At 43.4% G+C, this 21,941-nt stretch overlaps 1 protein-coding gene across 1 annotated transcript in view; it reads left to right on the top strand.

The window, feature by feature from the left end:
- Positions 1–21,941, top strand: part of map2k7 (mitogen-activated protein kinase kinase 7) — a 113,300-nt gene that overhangs the window by 24,584 nt on the left and 66,775 nt on the right. The window contains exons 2-4 of the mRNA XM_048617853.1: positions 14,549–14,596; positions 18,240–18,384; positions 21,334–21,400. Coding sequence (XP_048473810.1) covers positions 14,549–14,596; positions 18,240–18,384; positions 21,334–21,400 — 260 coding nt within the window. The remainder of the gene's footprint in view (positions 1–14,548; positions 14,597–18,239; positions 18,385–21,333; positions 21,401–21,941) is intronic.

A 21,941-nucleotide genomic window follows, 5' to 3' on the forward strand; every position in this document is an offset into this window, starting at 1 on the left:
CTGCTGTGTTCATCCAGCCCTGCACCTTGTTGTCTCGGATTCTCCAGCATCTGCAGTTCCTACTATCTCTGTTAATCTAGAGACCCAGGTAATGTTCTGGGGACCCGGGTTCGAATTCCACCACAACAGATGGTGGAATTTGAGTCCAATTTTAAAAAAGAATCTGTAATTAAGAGTCTAAAGAGTCAGGGAGGGAAACTGCTATCTTTACCTGCTCTGGCCTACAGGTAACACCAGACTCTTAACTGCCATCCTAGCAATTAGCAGATAAATGTTGGCCTAGCTAAGTGACACCCTCATCCTGTGACTGAATGTATAAAAACAGCAGAAACTGTACACACAATTCCAGATGTTGCCTGACCGGTGCCCTGTATAATTGCAGCAAGACATTCTTGTTCTTGTACTCAAATCTGCTCCCTGTAGGGCCAGCATACAGGTTGTCGTCTTTACTGTCTGCTGCATTCACTTACATTTCGCAACTGGTGCTCAAGGGCATCCAGGTCTCATTGAACATCCCCTCTCTCAATTTACAGCCATTCAAATAATAATCCGCCTTCCTATTTTGCTACCAAACATTTATCCATATTATAACGCATCTGCCATGCATTTGTCCACTCACTCAGCCTGTCCAAATCATACTGCAATATCTATGTCCTCATCACAGCCCACTCTTCCACCCAGCTTTGTGTCCTCTTTAATTTGAGATATTACATTTAGTTCCCTAATTAAATCATTAACACATATTGGTGAATAACTGGTGTCCTAGTACATTACCTGCCATTGGGAAAAGATCCATTTATTCCTATTCTTTGTTTTCTGTCAGCTAAACAATTTTCTGTTAATCTCCATACACTACCCCAAATCCTAAGCACTTTAATTTTACATGTCAGTCTCTTTTGTGGAACGTTGTCAAAAGCCTTCAGAAAGCCCAAATGAACCACATCTACATCTTGGTCGTTTCTACTCATTTGCATCTAATTCCATCTCTCACTTCATTTGTAAGTCATGGTTTGGCCACTGTTCTCTTTGCACTCGTGCACCAGACAAAATGAACAATTGTTATAGTTCATTCATTCACTCTGAATGTCTGCCATTGCCTATCCACTGCCACTGTCAGTAACATTTCCTAATCCATCACAGCCAACTCATGTCTCTTACCATCGTAGTTTCCCTAATCTCAGAATCAACTACCTCATTCTCATATTGATGAAGGATTCTATCATATTATGGGTTGCTATCCTCAAGGGGTCTTTCACAATGATATTAACAATTATTCCTTTTTCATTGCATAATACCTAGTCTAAAATGGCCTGTCCTCTAGTTGGTTCCTCAATGTATTAGTCCAGAAAACCATTCCATGTACACTTTAGGAACTCCTCTTCTACAATTTTGCGATTAATTTGATTCACCAAATCTAAATGCGAACTAAAGTCACCTACAGATGTTCCTTTACAGCACGTAGCTCTGATTTCCTGTTTAATACCATTCCCAAAATTACCACTATCATCACTCCAGAATGAGGGTACGTAATTTCAGTATAAGGGGTCTCCCAATTAAGATAGTGATGAGGAGAAATTTCTTCTAAATTTTTTTTCAATTTCTTTTGTAACATTTGTAATCTTCCACCAGGGTAGGCCAAGTCATTGAATATATTCAAGACTGAACTAACTGGGGAGATAGAGCAGTGAACGGTTATCGGCAACATTGTGAAACTAGAAAGGGTTCAGGAAAGATTTACAAGGGTTGGAGGGTTTGAACTGTAGGGAGAGACTGAACAGGCTGGAGCTATTTTTTCTGGAGCATCAGAGGCTGAGGGGTGACCTTATAGATGTTTATAAAATCGTGGGGGGCATGGATAGGGTAAATAGGCAAGGTCTTTTCGCCAAGGTGGGGGAGTCCAAAACCAGAGGGCATTGGTTTAAGGTGAGAGGGGAAAGATTTAAAAGGGACGTAAGGGGTAATGTTTTCACACAGAGGGTGGTGGGTGTCTGGAAGTGGTGAAGGCTGGTACGATTACAACATCTAAAAGGCATCTGGATGGGTACCTGAGTAGGAAGGGTTTAGAGGGATATAGGCCAAATGCTAGCAAATGGGACTAGATTTATATCGGATATCTGGTCGGCATGGACGAGTTGGACCAAAGTGTCTGTTTCCATACTGTACGTCCCTATGACTCAATAGCAGGCAGGATAATAGAGTTGGTAAGGTACAATAATCAAATCAGCCACGACTGTGTTGAATGGTGAAGTAGGCTTGAGGGTATGAGCAGTCTACTCCTCATCTTTACTATATTCTTCCTTTTCTTTGCAAACTAGTTTTAATGATCTGCCATAAAGGAGCTCCGTGGACTGCTATTGCTTTTAAATTGATACTCATGACCGCACCTCACAGTTGGATGCTGACGCTGAGCTATATTCTATCGCTGTGTTGTAGGCATTATCGCTGACAGCTGGAGCCTGCTGACGTACAATCGGAACGCAGAGACAACAGTTAATTAGTGAGGACAAGAAACTGGGGACAAGGATTGGTTGTAGAATCATAGAATCATACAGTACAGAAGAAGCCCTTTGGCCATTGAGTCTGAACTGCCAAAAAAATCCTGCTGTCGACATTAGTCCCATTTTCCAATTCTAGACTTATAGCCTTGAATGTTTTGACACTTCAAGTCCTCATCCAAGTACGTTTTATCGGTTGTGCGTTTTCCAGCCTCAGCTACCCTCCTAATCAGTGCATTCCAAATCCCTAACATCCCTGCAAGAAAGGTTTTCCCTGAAATCCTTTCAAAACCTCCTGCCTTTCGTTTTAGAAGTATGCGCCCTTGTTATTGACTGTTTGACTAAAGGGAACAGTTTCTTTCTATTGTGCCTGTCCATGCCCCTCATAATTTCTATCAGGTCCTGCACCCCCAATCTTCATGCTTCAAAGTTTATAAAAAAAAAGCTTGTCCAAACGCTTTTCATAGCTGAAAAGCTCCATCCCAGGCAACATTTTGGTGAATCTCCGTAGCACCACCTCCAATGCAGTCACAACCTTCCCATAGTGTGGTGGCCAGAGTTGCACACCATTCTTCAGCTGTGGCCTAGCCAAAGTTAGTACAACTCCAACATGAACTCCCTACTCTAATAATCTATGCCACAACTGATAAAGGCAAGTGTCCCTTGTTAGTTAGCTTTCTAACTACCCTGTTAGCCTGTCCTGCCACCTTCAGGGATCTGTAGACAAACACTTCAAGAGAATATAGGAATTAGGAGGCCATGTTGTGGCTGTACAGGCATTGATTAGGTCACTTTTAGAATACTGCGTTCAATTCTGGTCTCCGGGGATTGTGAAACTTGAAAGGGTTCAGAAAGGATTTACAAGGATGTTGCCAGGGTTCGCGGGTTTGAGCTATAGGGAAATGCTGAAAAGGATGGTACAATTTTCCCTGGAGTGTCGGAGGCTAAGGGGTGAGCTTATAGAAGTTTGTAAAATCATGAGGGGCATGGATAGGGTGAAGAGCCAAGATCTTTTCCCCAGGTAGGGGAGTCCAAACCGAGATGGCATTGGTTTAAGGTGAGAGGGGAAAGATTTAAAAGAGATCTAAGGGGCAACTTTTTCAAGCAGAGGGTGGTGCGTGTACATAGAACATAGAACAGTACAGGCCCTTCGGCCCACGATGTTGTGCCGAACTTTTAGCCTATTCCTAAGGTCTATCTAACCTCCACCCCTACCTTATACTATCATCCATATGCCTATCTAATAGCTGCTTAAATGCCCCTAATGAGGCCGACTCCACTACTCTCTCCGGCACTGCATTCCGCGCCCCTACCACTCCCTGAGTAAAGAGCCTACCTCTGACGTCTCCCCTGTATCTACCTCCACTCACTTTAAAACTATGCCCCTCGTAATAGCTGCCTCCACCCTGGGAAAAAGTCACTGGCTGCCTACTCTATCTATACCTCTGATCATTTTGTACACCTCTATAAAAGTCACCTCTCATCCTTCGTCGTTCTAAAGAGAAAAGCCCTAGCTCTGTCAACCTTTCCTCGTAAGACCTTCCCTCCATTCCAGGCAACATCCAGGTAAATCTCCTCTGCACCTTTTCCAACACTTCCACATCTTTTCTGTAATGAGGCGACCAGAACTGGACACAATACTCCAGATGTGGCCGAACCAGGCTTTTGTATAGCTGGAGCATAACTTCACAGCTCTTGAACTCAGTCCCTCTATTAATGAAAGCTAACACACCATACGCCTTCTTAACAACTCTATCCACCTGGGTGGATGCTTTCAGGGAACTGTGGACATGAACCCCGAGATCCTTCTGCTCCTCCACACTGCCAAGAATCTTTCTGTTAACCCTGTATTCTGCTTTCAAGTTTTTCCTTCCAAAATGAATCACCTCACACTTTTCAGGGTTAAACTCCACCTGCCACTTCTCAGCCCAGCTCTGCATCCTATCAATGTCCCTTTGTAACCTAGAACATCCCTCCGCACTGTCCACAACGCGACCCACCTTCGTATCGTCCGCGAACTTGCTAATCCACCCTTCCACTCCTTCATCCAAATCATTTACAAAAATCACAAATAGAAGAGGACCCAGAACAGATCCTTGTGGTACACCACTCGTAACTGAGCACCATGTTGACTATTTTCCATCCACTACCACCCTTTGTCTTCTAAGGGTCAGCCAATTCTGAATCCAATCTGCCACGGTTCCCCCTATCCTATGCCTTTTTTCCTTCTGAATGAGCCTACCATGGGGAACCTTATCAAACGTCTTACTTAAATCCATGTATACCACATCCACTGCTCCACCTTCATCCGCGTGTTTGGTCACCTCTTCAAAGAATTCAATAAGGTTTGTGAGGCATGATCTATCCCTCACAAATCCATGCTGATGATCATGAATCAAACTGTGCCTTTCCAAGCGATCATAAATCTTATGTCTCAGAGCCCTTTCCAATAATTTGCCCACCACTGACGTAAGACTAACTGGCCTATAATTTCCGGGGTTATCCTTATTCCCTGTTTTTGAACAAGGGAATGACGTTTGCCTCTCTCCAATCTTCCGGCACTATGCCTGTGGACAGTGAGGACGAAAAGATCATCGCCAAAGGCCCTGCAATCTGTTCCCTTGCTTGCCTTGGATCCTTGGATAAATTCCATCAGGGCTGGGGGACTTATCTATGTTCAACTTCCTCAAAAATCCTAGCACATCTTCCTTACTAACAGCGACCTCCTCTAGCTTACCAGCCTGTTTCACACTGTCCTCCTCTACAACTAGGTCCCTCTCAGTTGTGAATACTGAAGAAAAATATTCATTAAGGACCTCTCCTATCTCTTTAGGCTCCGTGCACGAATTCCCTTTACAATCCTTGATTGGCTGTACACTTTCTCTGGTCATTCTCTTGTTCCTCACGTACGTGTAAAAAGCCTTGGAGTTTTCCTTGATCCTATCTGCCAAGGTTTTCTCATGCCCCCTTTTAGCTCTCCTAAGCCCTTTCTTCAGCTCCTTCCTGGATAACTTGTATCCCTCTAGAGCCTTTTCCATTCCTTGTTTCCTAAACCTTACATAAGCATCCTTGTTCCTCTTAACCAGTCGTTCAACCTCTCTTGGGAACCAAGGCTCCCTCACTTGACTGCCTCTTCCCTGCCTGCTAGGGACAAACATATCGAGCACACGCAGTATGCATTCCTTAAACAATCTCCACATTTCAATCGTGCTGTTCCCTGACAGCATCTGTTCCCATTTTATGTTACCCAGTTCGTGACTAACAGAATTGTAATTACTCTTCCCCCAATTATAAACCTTACCCTGCTGTATGTACGTATCCTTTTCCATGACTGTTGTAAAAGTAACAGAGTTATGATCGCTACCGCCAAAATGCTCTCCTACCAACAGGTCTAACACTTGGCCCGGTTCATTGCCAAGCGCCAAATCCAAAGTGGCCTCTCCTCGTGTTGGTCTATCTGCATACTGTGTCAGGAATCCTTCCTGAACGTACTGGACAAAATCCGCTCCATCTAAACTATTACAACTAAAATGTTTCCAACCAATATTTGGAAAGTTGAAGTTTCCCATGACTACAACCCTGTGACTTCTGCACCTTTCCAGTATCTGACTCCCAATCCGCTCCTCCATTTCTCTGCAACTATTAGGGGTCTGTAAAAAAAACCCCAACAAAGTGACTGCTCCTTTCTTGTTCCTGACCTCAACCCAAACTGACTCTGTAGACATATCATTCTCGAACTGCCTTTCAGTAGCTGCTATACTAGCCCTGACTAGCAATGCCACTCCCCCGCCTCTTTTTCCACCCTCCCTATTTCTTTTAAAGCATCTAAATCCTGGGACTTCCAACAGCCATTTCTGTCCCTGAGTTACCCAAGTTTCTGTAATGGCCACAACATCGTAGTTCCAAGTACCGACCCATGCTCTAAATTCATCCGCCTTATATCTGATACTTCTAGCATTGAAGTATACACACCTCAAACCATCTCTGTGTCCACAATTACGCTCCATCGACCGCATTTCTTTATTAACAACCTCACTCCCTGTTGTCTGTTGGAAGGCTGAATACCTCATCCTCTGAATTACAAATCTGGTTCCCTACCCCCTGCCAATCTAGTTTAAACCATCCCGTATAGCTCGAGCAAACCTCCCTCCCAGGATATTTGTGCCCTTCCGGTTCAGGTGCAAACCCGTCCTTGCTGTACAGGTCCCACCTTCCCCAGAATGTGCTCCAATTATCCACATAATGGAAGCCCTCCCTCCTACACCAGCCCTGTAGCCACATGTTTAGCTGCACTCTCTCCCTATTTCTTACCTCGTTATCACGTGGCATTGGTAGTAATCCAGAGATAACTACCCTGAGCTACAGATCTACTCCAAAACCTTAGATAACTAGCCTGTTTGTCCTGGACTTCAGCTTCCAACCTAACTCCCTGTACTCGTTTTTCACATTCTCTGTCCTTTTTCTACCTATGTCATTGGTACCGATGTGTACCATGACTGCTAGTTGCTCACCCTCCCCCTTAAGGATCTTGAAGACACGATTCGAGACATCATGGACCCTGGCACCCTGGAGGCAACATACCATACTTTCATCTCGTTCGTGTCCACAGAACCGCCTGTAAGGAATGAGCTGCCAGAATGCCACTGATACCATTACAATTTTTAAAAGGCATCTGGATGGTTACATGAATAAAGGCTTAGAGGGATATGGGTCAAATGCTGGAAGATGGGATATCTGGTCGGCATGGACGAGTTGGACTGAAGTGTCTATTTCCATTCTGTGCATTTCTATGACTCTATCCCTTTGTTCCTCTGAGCTTCTTATTGTCTTGCTGTTTATTGAGTACTCTCTTGTCTTGTTCCTTAAAAGTGCACCAACTCATATTTATCAGGGTTAAGTTCCGTCTTCCACCAACCAGCCCATACGACCAAACCATTGATATTCTGCTGTAATCAAACGTCTTCTACCTCACTGTCAATCATCTGGGCAATCTTTGTGTTGTCTGCAAACTTACTTATCGTCCCCCTCACATTCTCATCTGCATGGGAATATCACAAACAATAAGAGACCCAACACAGATCCCTGTGGTACACTGCCGTGCACTGGGTTCCAGTCACACAAACAGCCTTGTACCACCACTCTCTCCTGTCGCCTGTCTCAAGTCAATTTGGAACCTGCATGCCAAGTTACCCTGGATTCAATGTGCCTTTTACCTTCTTTATAAATTGTCCATGAGAGACCTTGTCAAAGGCCTTACTTAAATTCATGTAAACCACATTAACTGCTCTATCCGCATCCAAAACACTCATAGCAAGGAAACAGACCCTTTGATCCAACTCATCCATGCCAACCAGGCTTCCCAAACTGAACTAGTCCTACTTGCCTCTGTTTGGTCCACATCCCTTTGAGCCTTTCCTATTTATGTACCTATCCAAATATCTTTTAAATGTTGTTATTGTACCTGCATCTATCACTTCCTCTGGCAATTCATTCCTCATGTGAACCACCCTGTGTATGAAAATGTTGTCCCTGAGGTCCCTTTCAAATTTCTCTCCTCTCAGCTTAAGAAATGCCCCCTAGTTTTGAGCTCCACAAGCTAGGGAAAAGACGTTTGTTATTCACCTTATCTACACCCCTCATGATTTTGTAAGCCTCTTTCAGGTTCAATCTTCTACGCTCCAGTGAAAAAAGTCCCCTCCTATCCAGCCTCTCCTTATAAATGAAACCCCTCCCAGTCCTGGAACATCCTGCTAAGTCTTTTCTGAACCCTCTCCAATTTAATAATATTTTTCTGCTCCTCGCCCCATTGGCCCGATTGATGAAAATCCCTTCGTAACCTTAGATAACCTTCACTGTCCAACATGCCACCAATTTTGGTGTCATCCGCAAACTTGCTAACCATGCTCCCTAAATTCTCATCCAAATCATTTATATAAATGATGAACAACAGTGGAGCCAGCACCGATCCCTGCTGAACACTACTGGTCACAGGCCTCCAGTCCAAAAAACAACTCTCTACCACCATCCTCTGTCTCCTACCGTCAAGACAATTTTGTATCCAATTGACAAGCTCTCCCCGAATCTCATGTGATCTAACTTTACCAATCAGTTTTTCACACGGAACCTAGTCAAAGGCTTTACTAGAATCCATGTAGACAATGCTAATCGCTCTGCTCTCATCTGTCTTTTTGGTTATGTTCTCAAAAAACTCAGTCAAATTTGTGAGAGACAATTTATCATACATAAAGCCATGCTGACTATCCCTAATCAGTCCTTGCCTCTCCAAATGCATGTAAATCCTGTCTGCCAAAATCCCCTTCAACAATTTAGACACTACTGATATCGGACTTACCGATCTACGGTTCCCATGCTTCTCCTTACAGCCTTGCTTAAAATACGGCACAACAATTAGCCATTCTCCAGTTCTCCAGCACCTCACCCGTGGCTGTAGATGCCGCAAATATCTCTACTGCGGCCCTGCGATTTCTTCCCTAGCTTCCCACAATGTCCTAGGATACAATTGATCAGGTCCCGGAGATTTATCCACCTTTATATGTTTTAATAATTCCAGCATCACCTCTTCTGTAATGTGGACTGTTTTAAAGACATCAATGTTTATTTCTCCGATTTCCCTGGTCCCCATGTCTTTCTCCACAGGAAAAACTGTGGTGAACTATTCATTTAGCATCTCTCCTATCTCCTGTAGTTCCACATATAGACAACCTTGTTGATCTTTAAGGGGCCCTACTCTCTCTGTAGTTGCTCTTTTGCTCTTAATGTACTTGTAGAATCTCTTTGGTTTATCCCTAACCTTATCTGCCATGGCTATCTCTTTTTTTTTGCTCTCCTGATTTCCCTCTTATGAATGCCCCTACACCCCTTGTACTCTTCAAGAGATTAATTTGATCCCAGCTGTCCAAATCTAACATATGCCTCCTCCTTATTCTTGACCAGAGCCTCTATCTTTATTCATCCATTGGTCACCTCTTCAAAAACTTTCACAAGATTTGTTAGGCATGATGATCTCTGATCAAACCTCACTTCTCTAAATGGAGATCAATTTTCTCCTTCGTTATTTTCTCCAGTAGTTTCCCTACCACTGGTGTTAGACTCATTGATGTATAGTTCTCTGGTCTGTCTGTGCCACCCTTTTTGTAAAGTGGAGCCATATTAGCTGTCCTCCAGTCCTCGGCCCCTCCCCTGTGGCTGAGACAATTTAAAAAATTTGGGCGGGGCTCTTATAATTTCCACCCGTCTCCCACAGCAGCCCAGAATACAACTCATCTGGAGCTGGTGATCTTTTACAATTTTAAATCTGCTAAAACTTCCAATAGCACCTCGCTTAGAGTCATAGAGATGCACAGCATGGAAACAGACCCTTCAGTCCAACTCGTTCATGGCTGAACAGATATTCTAAATTAATTAGTCCCATTTGCCAGCGTTTGGCCCATACCCTTCTCAATCCTTCCCAATCATATACCCATCCTGATGCCTTTTAAATGTTGTAATTGTACCAGCCTCTTCTGGCAGCTCATTCCATATACTCATCACACTCTACGTGAAAAAGTTGCCCCTTAGTTTCCCCTCTCACCTTAAAAATATGCTCTCTAGTTTTGGACTCCCCTACCCTGGGGGGAAAAACCTTGGCTATTCACCCTATCCATGCACCTCATAATTTTATGAACTTCTATAAGGTCACCCTTCAGCATCTGATGCTCCAGGGAAAATAGCCCCAGCCTATTCAGCTTCTCCCTCCAAGCCTGGCAACATCCTAGCAAAGTTTCACAACATCTTTCGTATAGCAGGGAGTATTCCAAAACCTATGTCTGTACAGCCACAACATGACCTCCCAATACTTATACTCAGTGCACTAACCAGTAAAGGCAAGCATACCGAACCTTGCTTTGCTACCCTGTCTACCTGCAACTCCACTTTCAAGGAACAATGACCCTGCACCCAAGGTCTCCACTCTGTAACACTCCCCCCAGAACCTTACCATTTAAGTGTGTAAGTCCTGCCCTGATTTGCCCTACCAAAATGCAGCAACTCACATTTATCTAAACTAAACTCCATCTGCCACTCCTCGGCCCATTTGCCCATCTGATTAAGGTATCATTGTGTTCTGTGGTAACCTTCTTTGCTGTACTTGAATCAGTTTGCTCAAGAACCTCACAGTCCACCTTCTCGAATTCTGTACTTGCATCCTCCTTCTCCCAAATAAAGACAGACGCGAAGAACTTATTCACCAATGTCCTCTGGCTTGACGCACAGATTGCCCTCTTGAACAGTTCTCTTCCCCTTGATATACTTGTTGAATATCTTGCAATTCTTCCTAATCTCACCCGCCAGCATTTTCTCATACCCCTCTTTTTTCTCTTAATTGTTTTCTTGAGTTCCCTGCTGCACCAACTCTTGAGCCATGCATTAATCTGCTCTAGTATCTATTTCTGTTCTCGCTAGCATATAGCACCAGGAGTAGTCTTGAGGTTACGACTTTCAAGTCTTGCTTCTTATTTACTGCCTAGCTGTCTGAACTCTAGATGCAAAACCTCATCCCTTATTCTACCTATATCGTTGCTACCAATGTGTACCATGACCTCTGCCTTATCACTTTCCTTCCTTCAGGATGCCCTGCAGTCCCTCAGTGACATCGCTGCCCCTGGCAAGAGAGAGGCAACACATCATCCTGGAGTCATGTCGGCAGCTCCAAAAGTACCTATCTGTCCCTTAGTTCATGAATTCCCTACCATTATCGGTTTTGCTTTCTTCTTCCACCCCTCGTGTACTGTCAGGCCCTTTGTGGTGCCAAAATCCTGACTCCGACTGCACTCCTTTGATGTACCAGCACCCTCCTCAGCTTCCACAATTGAAAACTGATTTGCCCGTTCCCTCCTTCCTCCAGCTCCTTCAGCTGCAGTGTGACCATTCCTCTAAACGTGGTATCTATTAATCTCTTAGTCTCATGGATGTTCTGCAGTGTCTCCAGCCAAAACCTGGAGCTCAAGCTTATGCAGTTAAGAACACTTCCTGCACACATGGTCAACCTGAATTCCTGTAGGGTCCATAACACCCTACTTATGCCAGGACGCACATTCTACTCTGCTGCCCTAGCCTGCCATTATTTAAGCTTCCTTAGTCTTCCTTAAACTTCCTGGTTTTACTGGATAACTTTATCCCTGAATAATTTTACACTTTTTAAAATAACTGTGATTTATGAAGGCATCCTTAGGTAGTTTCTTTATCAGTCAATCAGCTTGCTGTTTTTCTGTGATATCGTTCCGATTTTTTTCCTCGTTCAGAATGAATAAACTTTTACACTCACCGCTCTGTTCACCTCCCTCACAGGCTTAGACTCCTGGGTATATAGGCCCAAATTCTGTGATGTAAAGTTTTATACTCGCCACTCTATGCCCTCCCTGAAGGCCCTGACTCCCAGGTAAGTGGGCCCAATTCTTTGGCTGTAAAGTTTTATGCTCACTCTCCATGCACCTCTCTGAAAGGCTCCCACTCCCAAGTGATTTACTGTTGATCGACCGAAGACTGAGGGGTTTTAATAGTTAGGATTGGATCTGTCCTGCCTTTTTGTGGACAGGACATACCTAGGCAATTTTCCAATGCATTAGGTAGATTTCAGTGTAGTTTTTTCAATAGCTGTTTGGGATCAGCTCTAATTGAGATGTGGCTCATTCTGGAAGACATATCCTCAGGACCAGGAGCTAGATTGACATTGATATTCCACACCCAAAGTATGTTGTGTGCACTTGCTATTCTTGGTACTCCTTTCAAGTGGTATTCAACATGAAGGAGTGCTAATTGAAGGAGGTGGTCACACTGTAATTAGCAGCAGGTTTCTGGGCTCAAGTTTGACCTGATGTTTTGGGACTTCATGGAGTCCAAAGTCAGTGTCAAGAAGGGCCAGGATCACTAACTCCTGACTGTATACCTCTGCTGTTGCCTGTGGGAAGAATTTGTCCTGTTGGTGGGGCAGGACATATTTAAAGATGGTGATGAATTGGGACATTGATGTCAGGTATGATTCAGTATGATAATATGATAGTACGATAGTATGATAATGAGATTGCTATCTCTGGGATAGCTCTCTCAATTTTGGAACAAATTAAACTTGAGAGGGTGCTGAAAATATTTACAAGGATTTTGCCAGGACTGGAGGATTTGAGTTATAGGGAGAGGCTGAATAGGCTGTGGTTTTTTTTTCCCTGGAGCTTTGGAGGCTAAGGGATGACCTTTATGGAGGTTTATAAGATCATGAGGTACATGGCTAGCCATGGTCTTTTTCCTATGGTAGGGGAGTTCAAAACTAGACGGCATAGGTTTAAGATGAGAGGGGAAAGATTTAAAAAGGACCTGAGGCATAATTTTTTCATGTAGAGGTTGGTGTGTATGTGGAGCAAGCTGCTGGAGGAAGTGATAGTGGTGGGTACAATTACGACTTTTAAAAGGCATCTGGATGGGTATATGAATAGGAAGGCTTTCAAGGGATATTAGCCAAATGCTGGCAAATGGGGCTAGGTCAAAGTGATATATCTGGTTGGCAGGATGAGTTGGATCAAAGGGTCTATTTCCATGCTGCATGACTCTAAATCCCCTGATGCCAGAAAGCAAGTTTGACATGTCAGGTTTGCCATTGTCATCCTCAGTCATTGTCAGGTTCTATTCTTAATCTTTTGTAATCTGTTGTAAAACTAGTAGCTTACTCAGTCATTTCAGAAGTCAGTTAACAGCTAAACACGTTGCAGTGGGTCTGGGATCAGTCAATACCAGAAAGCATAAAAAGGACAGACGACATGAATGAGTCACATTGGTTTTTAAAACAATCCAGTAGTTTTGTGACCACTGTTACTAGGTTCACCTTTTTATTCCAGATTTATTAATTAGTTGAATTTAACTTCTTTCAGCTGCTGTGGTAGGCTTCAAACTTGTGCCAGTAGAAGACTAGTCCAAGCCTATAGTCCAGTAACAATACCATTATGATACTGTTCATGTGTGCTTATGTATTTTAGTATGTCCAAGTATGAATTCATGTTAAAGTAGGACAGAAGTAGAACTCAAAAAAGTGGAAACGGGCCATTCCAGTCCACAGGCCTAGTGGCACTGATTTACCTCCACATCAAGCGAATGATTCAAATCATATTTGCCCAACTTGTTTCTATATTGTTCATACTCTACTTTTTCCCCTTCAGCCATTAGTCTAACCTTTTCTTGAATGTTGACACAACTGTTTCTACCTTTGCCATCTATGGTGGTCAATGAATCCTAGCATTGCAGTTCTAAAGACTTTGTGCCCTCTGTCCTGTAGTATATGTGCCTGTATGTGTATGAGGTGGAGAGGGGAATGACTGTATTTGTGTGTATTTATCTGTTTGTGTATTTTGGAGAGCTATATTGTCGAGTGGTATGGTACAAGGAGCTGCTCAGGTACAGTTAATCCAGTCTGCTGGTGTGTTTTTTACTCTTACATTGCTTGTCCTCCCTCTGTGTTGAGCATACACATTGTATGACATCTGTGTGAAATTACAAATAAGAATGACCTTGTTCTAACAATTATATAGCAACTTCTTCTGAATGAGAGTTCTATACTGAATCAACAAATAAAATAGAAATGTTTAAATGTTCCTTTTATGGCAAGGAGGATGAAACTTTATGATACTTTTTGAAGGAGCTCTCATTTTGCATTATGGAGTGATATTCTCATTTAGGGCAGCTGATGTGGGGCGTGTTTTTCACAATCTGAGTATTGAGGAAAGTGACATACAGTGTCCCAGTTTTGTATTAATGGTGAGCAGATTGTTCATTTACTGGGCCCTGATCTCCTCTGTGTTATTTCCTACTCAGCGCCAGGCTCCTGCTGTGAGATACAGAGACTTCAGTGCGTGTGAATCCACCCATTCGCCTTTTGCCTGTCACTCAGCTCCTGTGTTTCATTGTTGATTTCATTTCTGAATGAATTTAATTTATCCATTAATAATTGTTTTATGTTTATGCCAGAGTTTTGATACATTATGATTTATCCAATTTTCCTTTTCCTGATCCAGTTATAGTGATCACTCTAAGCCCTGCTCCTGCCCCATCCCAACGAGCAGGTACCAAATCTCTTGTTTATCATATGCACCTACCTAAGTTTCTCTGTTCTCCTTTTTGCTGGTTTATATATCGTCTCCATGATGTTGTGTGTTCCACATTCTCAAAATTCTCTTTCCTTGTTGCAGTTTCCTACATTTCTCTCTATCCTATTATTTCTCTCTAGTGATTTTTGCTGCTGTCACTTTTTCTCTCCCTCACTTATTCTCTCTTTTTACTTTCATTCTCTATCTTGTCCTCTTACTTTCATTCACCCTCTCATTTTCTCTTGTAGTCTTGCTTTCCCTCTCTTGCTTATCCACCCCTCTTGCTTTCCCTTTCTTGCTATCTGTGTCTCTCTGACTTTGTCTCTCCCCTCTCTCCCTTTCTCACTTCCTCATACTCACTTTATCCCTCTAACTGTCATAAAACCGAAGGTATAGGACCAGAATTAGGCCATTCAATCCATTAAGTCTGCTCCACATTTGATCATGGCTGATATGTTTCATGACCCCATTCTTTGCCTTCTTCCTGTAATCTTTGATCCTCTAATCAAGAACCCACGTCTTAAGTACACTCAGTGCCTTGACCTACACAGCCTTCTGTGGCAATGATTGTCACAGATTCACTATCCTGTGGCTGAAGAAATTCCTTCTCATCTCTTGTCCGTTCACTGTGAAGCTATGCACTTGTGTCCTGGTCTCTCTTAAAAGTGGAAGCATCATCTCCACGTCCATTTATTCCAAGCCGCTCAGTATTTGGTAAACTTCAGTGAGATTTCCCACTCATCTTTCCCCATTTAGAAAATATTGTAGGCTTATATTCTTCCTGCCAAAGTGCATAACCTCACACTTGCCCACATTGTATCCCATCTGCTACCTCTTTGCCCACTCCACTAGCCTGTCCAAATCCCGCCCCTTCTTCAACAGGACCTGTCCCTCTACCTATCTGTGTCATCTGCAAATTTAGCAACAATGCCCTTCGTTCCTTTGTTCAGATTGTTGATATATAGTGTGAATAGTTTGGGTCCAACGCAGATCCCTGCAGAACTCCACTAGTCACCAGCTGCCATCCTCAAAAAAGACTACTTTATCCCAACTCTCCATTTATCCCCTCTCTCCCTCTCATTCTCTCTCTTCCTTTCTTTCTTTCTCTTCCTGTCATCCTGCTTTTCATTGTTCCATTCTTTCATTACTTCACTTTGTTTCTGTCTCTCCAGTTACTCATTCCTTCTTTAATTACCCACTTCCTCTTCCCTCTACTCATTATCCTGATTGTATTATTTTACTCACCACTTGAGCATACACTGGAGAGACTGATCTCTGGCTGATGCATGTTCTTTTGTAGTTCTTATTGAAATGGCTGCTCTTGTGCATGACCACAGCATGCAGTCTTGGAATTTATCGTGTAGCATGACAGAGATAGAATGGCACGGTTATTTTTCTCTCCTCACAATGCAAAGATATGTACACGTGCAAATTTATGAATGGATCTTCTATTTTCTAGAAGTAGTAGTTTTAGAAGCAATCGACCCATTCATGGAATGGACCAGTGACCATGATAATTTCTCAACTTTATCTAGCTTTGTGACTGGTTTCCATTGCCAAAGATTTTTATTGTGTCTTTCACCCAGACATTTTATTTAGTTTATCAGTAAGTCAATGGCTTGTGTATTCTGTATTGATTGCAAAATAATTCTTGCCTCCCCCCTGCTAAAACCAGTCTCTATTTCGATGTGTTTCATTAGCGTGTGTCAGCGTAGATAGGTGAGTAGTTCTCTCGCCTTGGAGTCAGGAAGTTGAGTTCAATTCCCAATTCAAAGACTAGAAGCAAGCTCAAGGCTGGCACTTTAATGGAACACTGAAGGAGTGTTGCTCTGTCAGAAATGCTATCTTTCAGATGAAACGTTAAACTGAAGTCTCATCTGCCCTCTTTGTGGATGTAAAATGTCCCACGGCACGAATGAAAGAACAGCAGGAGCATTTTCCCTCGTGTTCTGGCGAATATTTATCCCTGAATTGAAAGAGATATTCACAAGCACTAGAAAATAGGAAAACACATCATAAATTTGCCCAGTTTTGTGACAATTGCATATAATCTTCTTTTCAGATTTTACAATACAGTGAATATTGGTGAAGATTTGGTTTGTATGTGCTTTATATTGTGAAACTACTTAAACCTGCAGGCTGTGTAATCTAATTTCCCTCACTGCTATGGTCACCACCATCCTATAGCTGTTGTTAAATACAAGCATTGTAACCTTTTTCAAATCTTTGGGCTTATTGAATGTAATGGATTACCTTGGCATAGCTGGCTACCTACCCAGAGTAGCGTCAGGGGAATGTAGAACTGATAGATGCTTAGAATAAGGGAGTAGAATTTGTGAAGTTTAACATCGTGGCACTCTCCAGACATTAGCCAAAATTTGCTAGCATCTGTAGCAAGTTTATTTTAAATATTTAGTGGCTTAGGCTTTTTTCTTGGTCATTCCCACTACTCAGTGCTCTCCCAGATTTTTCCTGTCTCTCCTGGAGGAACTGAATCTAGGTGATGAGCTTTGCTGGTTGTGGCTGCCAAGGTGACTGTCGTAGGCTGGCCTAGCCTCGTGCTAAGGCATAACCTAATCCTTTCCCCTACAGCATTTCAACTTGGGACACGTGACTGCAACAGAACACACTGGGTAATGATCAGCAGCAGGAACCTTTAGAAGGAATGAAATTATAGACTACAACAGTGAGAGATTGCTGAGAGAAACAATTGGATTGAGGGGGGAGGGAAAGTGGTGCAAGACAAAATTGTTTTAGAGGTAAGAAGAGATGGAATTTGGACATGTTTGCTGACCTCCCTTTGTCGGGTGCACACGAACCTGCTGTTAGTCCCCCCACCAGCATCCGTTGCTCCTGCTGCCCTTGCACATTCTTTCACTCTCCACTCCATTTCTCTGTGCCTTCTCTTAGCTTTCCTTCCCACCTCTACCCTGCTCCTACCCTCCCTCTCATGTTCTGTGCCTCATGGCCCTCCCTCTTGCACTCTACGCCCTCAAACTCTTCCTTTTTATTCCTTGCCACTCTTCCTGTCACTACTCCTGCACTTGCCTGTTCTTCACCTCGTGCCTCTCCCTCCCCTCGTGCCTTGCCCATGCATCCCACTTGCGCCTTGCACCTTACCTGCAGTCCCCTCTCACAGCTCTTCTTCTCTTGCCCACTATTTCGCCCCTGGCATGCACTCTTTCCCCCATTTGCATACCCACTCGTGCTCTTCCCACATGCATGTGTACTGTCCACCCTCTCCCATATACACATTCTTTGTGCTGTCTCCTTTAGGCTTCTGTCCTCTCCTCACCTCCGCATGCCCTCTCCTCGCCATCCACACGCCTCCACCACTGCACATTTTTTCTCCCCCCACCACTCGTGGCCTCCCTTTTTTCACACGTCTGCCGAACTCAGTCCTCGTAGGGGTGTCTCTATCCCACAACTTCACACACAGCTTCACCCACTATTTATGTTTGCTGTTGTGCTAAAGCCCTGTAGTGTTTACCAACAGAATTTACCAACTAGACTGCTGGTACTCTGGAGCTGATGAATTGGCCAGGGCTTCTCTGTCAGCCGTGTTTGTGGTATGGGAGTGTTTATATTTAGTATAATAGTTGTGTTTCCTTGCTTTCAGCTCTTCAGCTTCCTTTAGCAAATGATGCTGGTAGCCGATCATCCTCATCAGAAACCTCACCACAGCATCACCCACCCCCATCGCGCCCTAGGCACATGCTCAGCCTCCCTCAGCCTCAGTACCTGCTGCAGAAGAGCATGGAGAGGTAAGGAAAGGCCCCTTTCCTCATAGACCTGTTGTAGTATGTCTAAGCTACAAGTGAGTTCATCATTTTGGGTTGTGACTGAAGAGTCAGTTCTGGGATCAGTATGGATGTCCACAGAATTGGCAGCTCGTGATGTTGTCGAAGGTGGCTAGTGACACCACTGCAGCTGCTGCCATCTCTGGCCTTCCCAGGAGCATGATAAATGTTAGGAGGTTGGTCATCTAAATTGGCATCATTTCATCCTTGTCTAAAGCTGGGACAACTTGAGCATAAATCCAAGACAGAAGCCATTATCACTGTCCCTCAAAAGAATGTAGCAGAATATTCAGGTTATTTCACATCAGTTGAACACAACATGAGGCTGAAGTTGATGAAACCTAATCCATTAAGAGACCTGATTGAAGGTGCAGTCAACCTCTGTTAATGGTGTATAGCAAAGAGGTGAATTTGAACTCCAGGGACAGAGCACTTAGTTTTGAAGATATGTCGGAAGGAACACTTGAGTAAGGCAAATATATGATGGGACAATGGGTTAATCCTGTTAAATTGTGGAATACGTGTAAACTTTAGTTCAAAGCAAGTTCAGAACTGAAGCACTTCCTCACACAGTCATCAATTCCTTGAATGGTCTCCAGAAAGGATAATTGAAGTAAAATGGTTTGAAATTATGGAAGCTGCTGTAGTAGGGGAAATTGGCAGAATGGCTTCCCTTGACTGCACTTGAAAGCAAGTAAGTTATGTCAAACCTGCACAAAACACTACTTCCATCTCAGCTAGAGTATTACATTTAGTTGTGGGCACCATGCTTCAGGAAGAAAACAAAGACATTAGCGTGCAGAAACAATTGACAAAAGTAGATGGGATGAGGAGTTTCAGAAATGGGTAAATTAAAGATGCTGGACTTGATAGTGGTGTTCAAAATCATAACCGGTCTAAGGTGAGGAGATAGAGATTAAGTGTTTCCATTAGCGAATGATTGAGAATGAGACGGCACAGATTTAAAGTAACTGGCAAAAGAAGCAACAGTGATATAAAGAAAAACCTTTTCATGCAGTGTCTGGTTCGAATCTGGAATGAAATGTGATGGAAGCAAGGTTAATGGAGGCTTTCAAGTGGGAATTGGATAATTGCCTGAAAAGGCAGCAGAATAGCCGTAGGTACAATCATTGTTCAGAGGGCCAGCACAGACTTAATGAGCTAAATGGCCTCCACGTGTGCTGTGATTCCATGATTCTTTGACCTTGGTTTTGAGTGGACGGGCGAACCCGTGGATGTAACGTATCTGGATTTCCAGAAGGCATTCAAAAAGGTGCCGCACAAAAGGGCGGCACGGTGGCTCAGTGCTTAGCACTGCTGCCTCACAGTGCCAGGTTTCGATTCCACCCTCGGGTGACTGTCTGTGTGGAGTTTACACATTCTCCCCACATCTGTGTGGGTTTCTTCTGGGTGCTCCGGTTTCCTCCCACAGTCCAAAGATGTGCAGGTTAGGTGGATTGGCCATGCTAAATTGCCCATAGTGTTCTGGGATGTATAGATTCGGTGGGTTATAGAGGGATGGGCCTGGATGGATTCTCTGAGGATCGTGTGGACTTACTGGGCTGAAAGGCCTGTTTCTACACTGTAGGGATTCTATGATTAAAAGGCTGCCGCATAAGCATTATGGATAATGTATTAGTATAGATAGAGGATTGGTGAACTAACAGAGCAGAGTGGGGATAAATGGGTGTTTTTCTGGTTGGCAACTGGTGTGCCTTGGGGATCAATGTTGGGACTGCAATTGTTTACAATTTACATAGATGATTTGGAATTGGGGAGCAAGTGTAGTGTGTCAAAGTTTGTAGATGACACTAAGATGCATGGTAAAGCAAAGTGTGCAGAGGACAATGAAAGTCTGCAGAGGGATATAGATAGGTTAAGTGAGTGGATCAGAGTCAGGCAGATGGAGTACAAAGTTGGTAAGTGTGAGGTCACCCATTTAGGTAGGAATAACAGCAAAATGGACTGTTATTTAAATGGTGAAAAATTACAGCATACTGCTGTGCAGAAGGACCGCATGAATCACAAAAAGTTGGTATGCAGATGCAGCAGGTAATTAAGAAGGCAAGTGGAATATTGTCTTTCATTGCTAGAGAGGTGGAGTTTAAAAATAGGGAGGTTATCCTGCAGCTATATAGGATACTGGTGAAGCCACACCCAGCATACTATACAGTTTTGGTCTCCTTACTTGAGAAAGGATGTACTGGCACTTGACGGGGTGCGGACGAGGTCCACTATGTTGGTTACAAAGTTGAGAGTGCTGGCGTATGAGGAGAGTTTGATCATTCTGGGACTATACACATTGAAATTTAGAAGAATGAGGGAGGATCTTATAGAAATACATAAAATTATGAAGGGGATAGATAAGATAGAAGCAGGGAGGTTGTTTCCACTGGCAGGTGAAACACGAAATAGGAAGCACAGCCTCACAATAAGGGGGAGCATATTTAGAAATGAGTTGAGGAGGAACTTCTTCACCCAAAGGGTTTGTGAATCTGTAGAACTGATCTGTAAATGTTGAGGCTACCTCGTTGAATGTTTTTAAGGCAAAAATAGATTTTTGAACAGTAAAGGAAATAAGGCTTATGGTGAGTGGGCGGGTAAGTGGAGCTGAGTCCACGAAAAGATCAGACATGATCTTATTGAATGGCGGAGTAGGCTTGAGAGGCCAGATGGCCTACTCCTGCCCCTATTTCTTATGTTTTTATATTCTTACATCTGTTGTGTAAAGCTGAATTAGATATACGTTTCACAAGATGTTTTGGCAGCATGTTGATTGGGTAATGTGCCTTGTGTTCAGGTGGGTGGTTTGCACTTGCTTTCTGGGCAAAGAATTTCTTGACATTTGTCCTTTAATTTCAGTTTTCCAAACTTCTCAGTGTGCATAACCACCTATCCTGTTTCTGTTCACAGTATAGAGATTGAGCAAAAGCTGCAGGAGATTATGAAACAGACTGGGTATCTGACGATAGGCGGACAGGTAAGTTACAGTACGAGCTGCTATTGCTTCATGCCTATCCCTGGGCTGGGTAACACATGGCGGAGTTAACTTGTCAGTCCATCATTTTATCAAAATAGTACAGCATCAGCGCTCTCTCATGTCCGTTGCAATATGTGGAGAAAGCCTGTAGGCCATTCATCCCTTTGAGTCTTTTGTACCATTTACTTAGATGATTTCCATTACCTTTTCTGAAGAATTCCTTGACATTACCCTGACTGTGCCAGCTCTAATTACCACTGCCACGGAAGGTGTAAAGTCCATGTACTGTTTAAATTGAGTAGTGGAAACTGTACTGTAATGTTAACCTGTACTGCATCTAAGATGTATTTCAAGGTGTTAATACTGGGAATTTTCTTTTCAACTTATTCATATGAGCTTTGCTGGCTGGGCCAGCAATAATTGCCCAGCCATATATGCTCTTGTGAAGGAGATGGTGAGATGTCAGAATGGTGAGTGGCTGGGAGAGGAACTCGCAGGTAGCGGTCACGCATTTAGGAGATGCTATGTAAGGAATCTTAGT

The sequence above is a fragment of the Rhincodon typus genome, chromosome 38 (genome assembly GCF_021869965.1).
Source record: "Rhincodon typus isolate 14 chromosome 38, sRhiTyp1.1, whole genome shotgun sequence".
NCBI lineage: Eukaryota > Metazoa > Chordata > Chondrichthyes > Orectolobiformes > Rhincodontidae > Rhincodon > Rhincodon typus.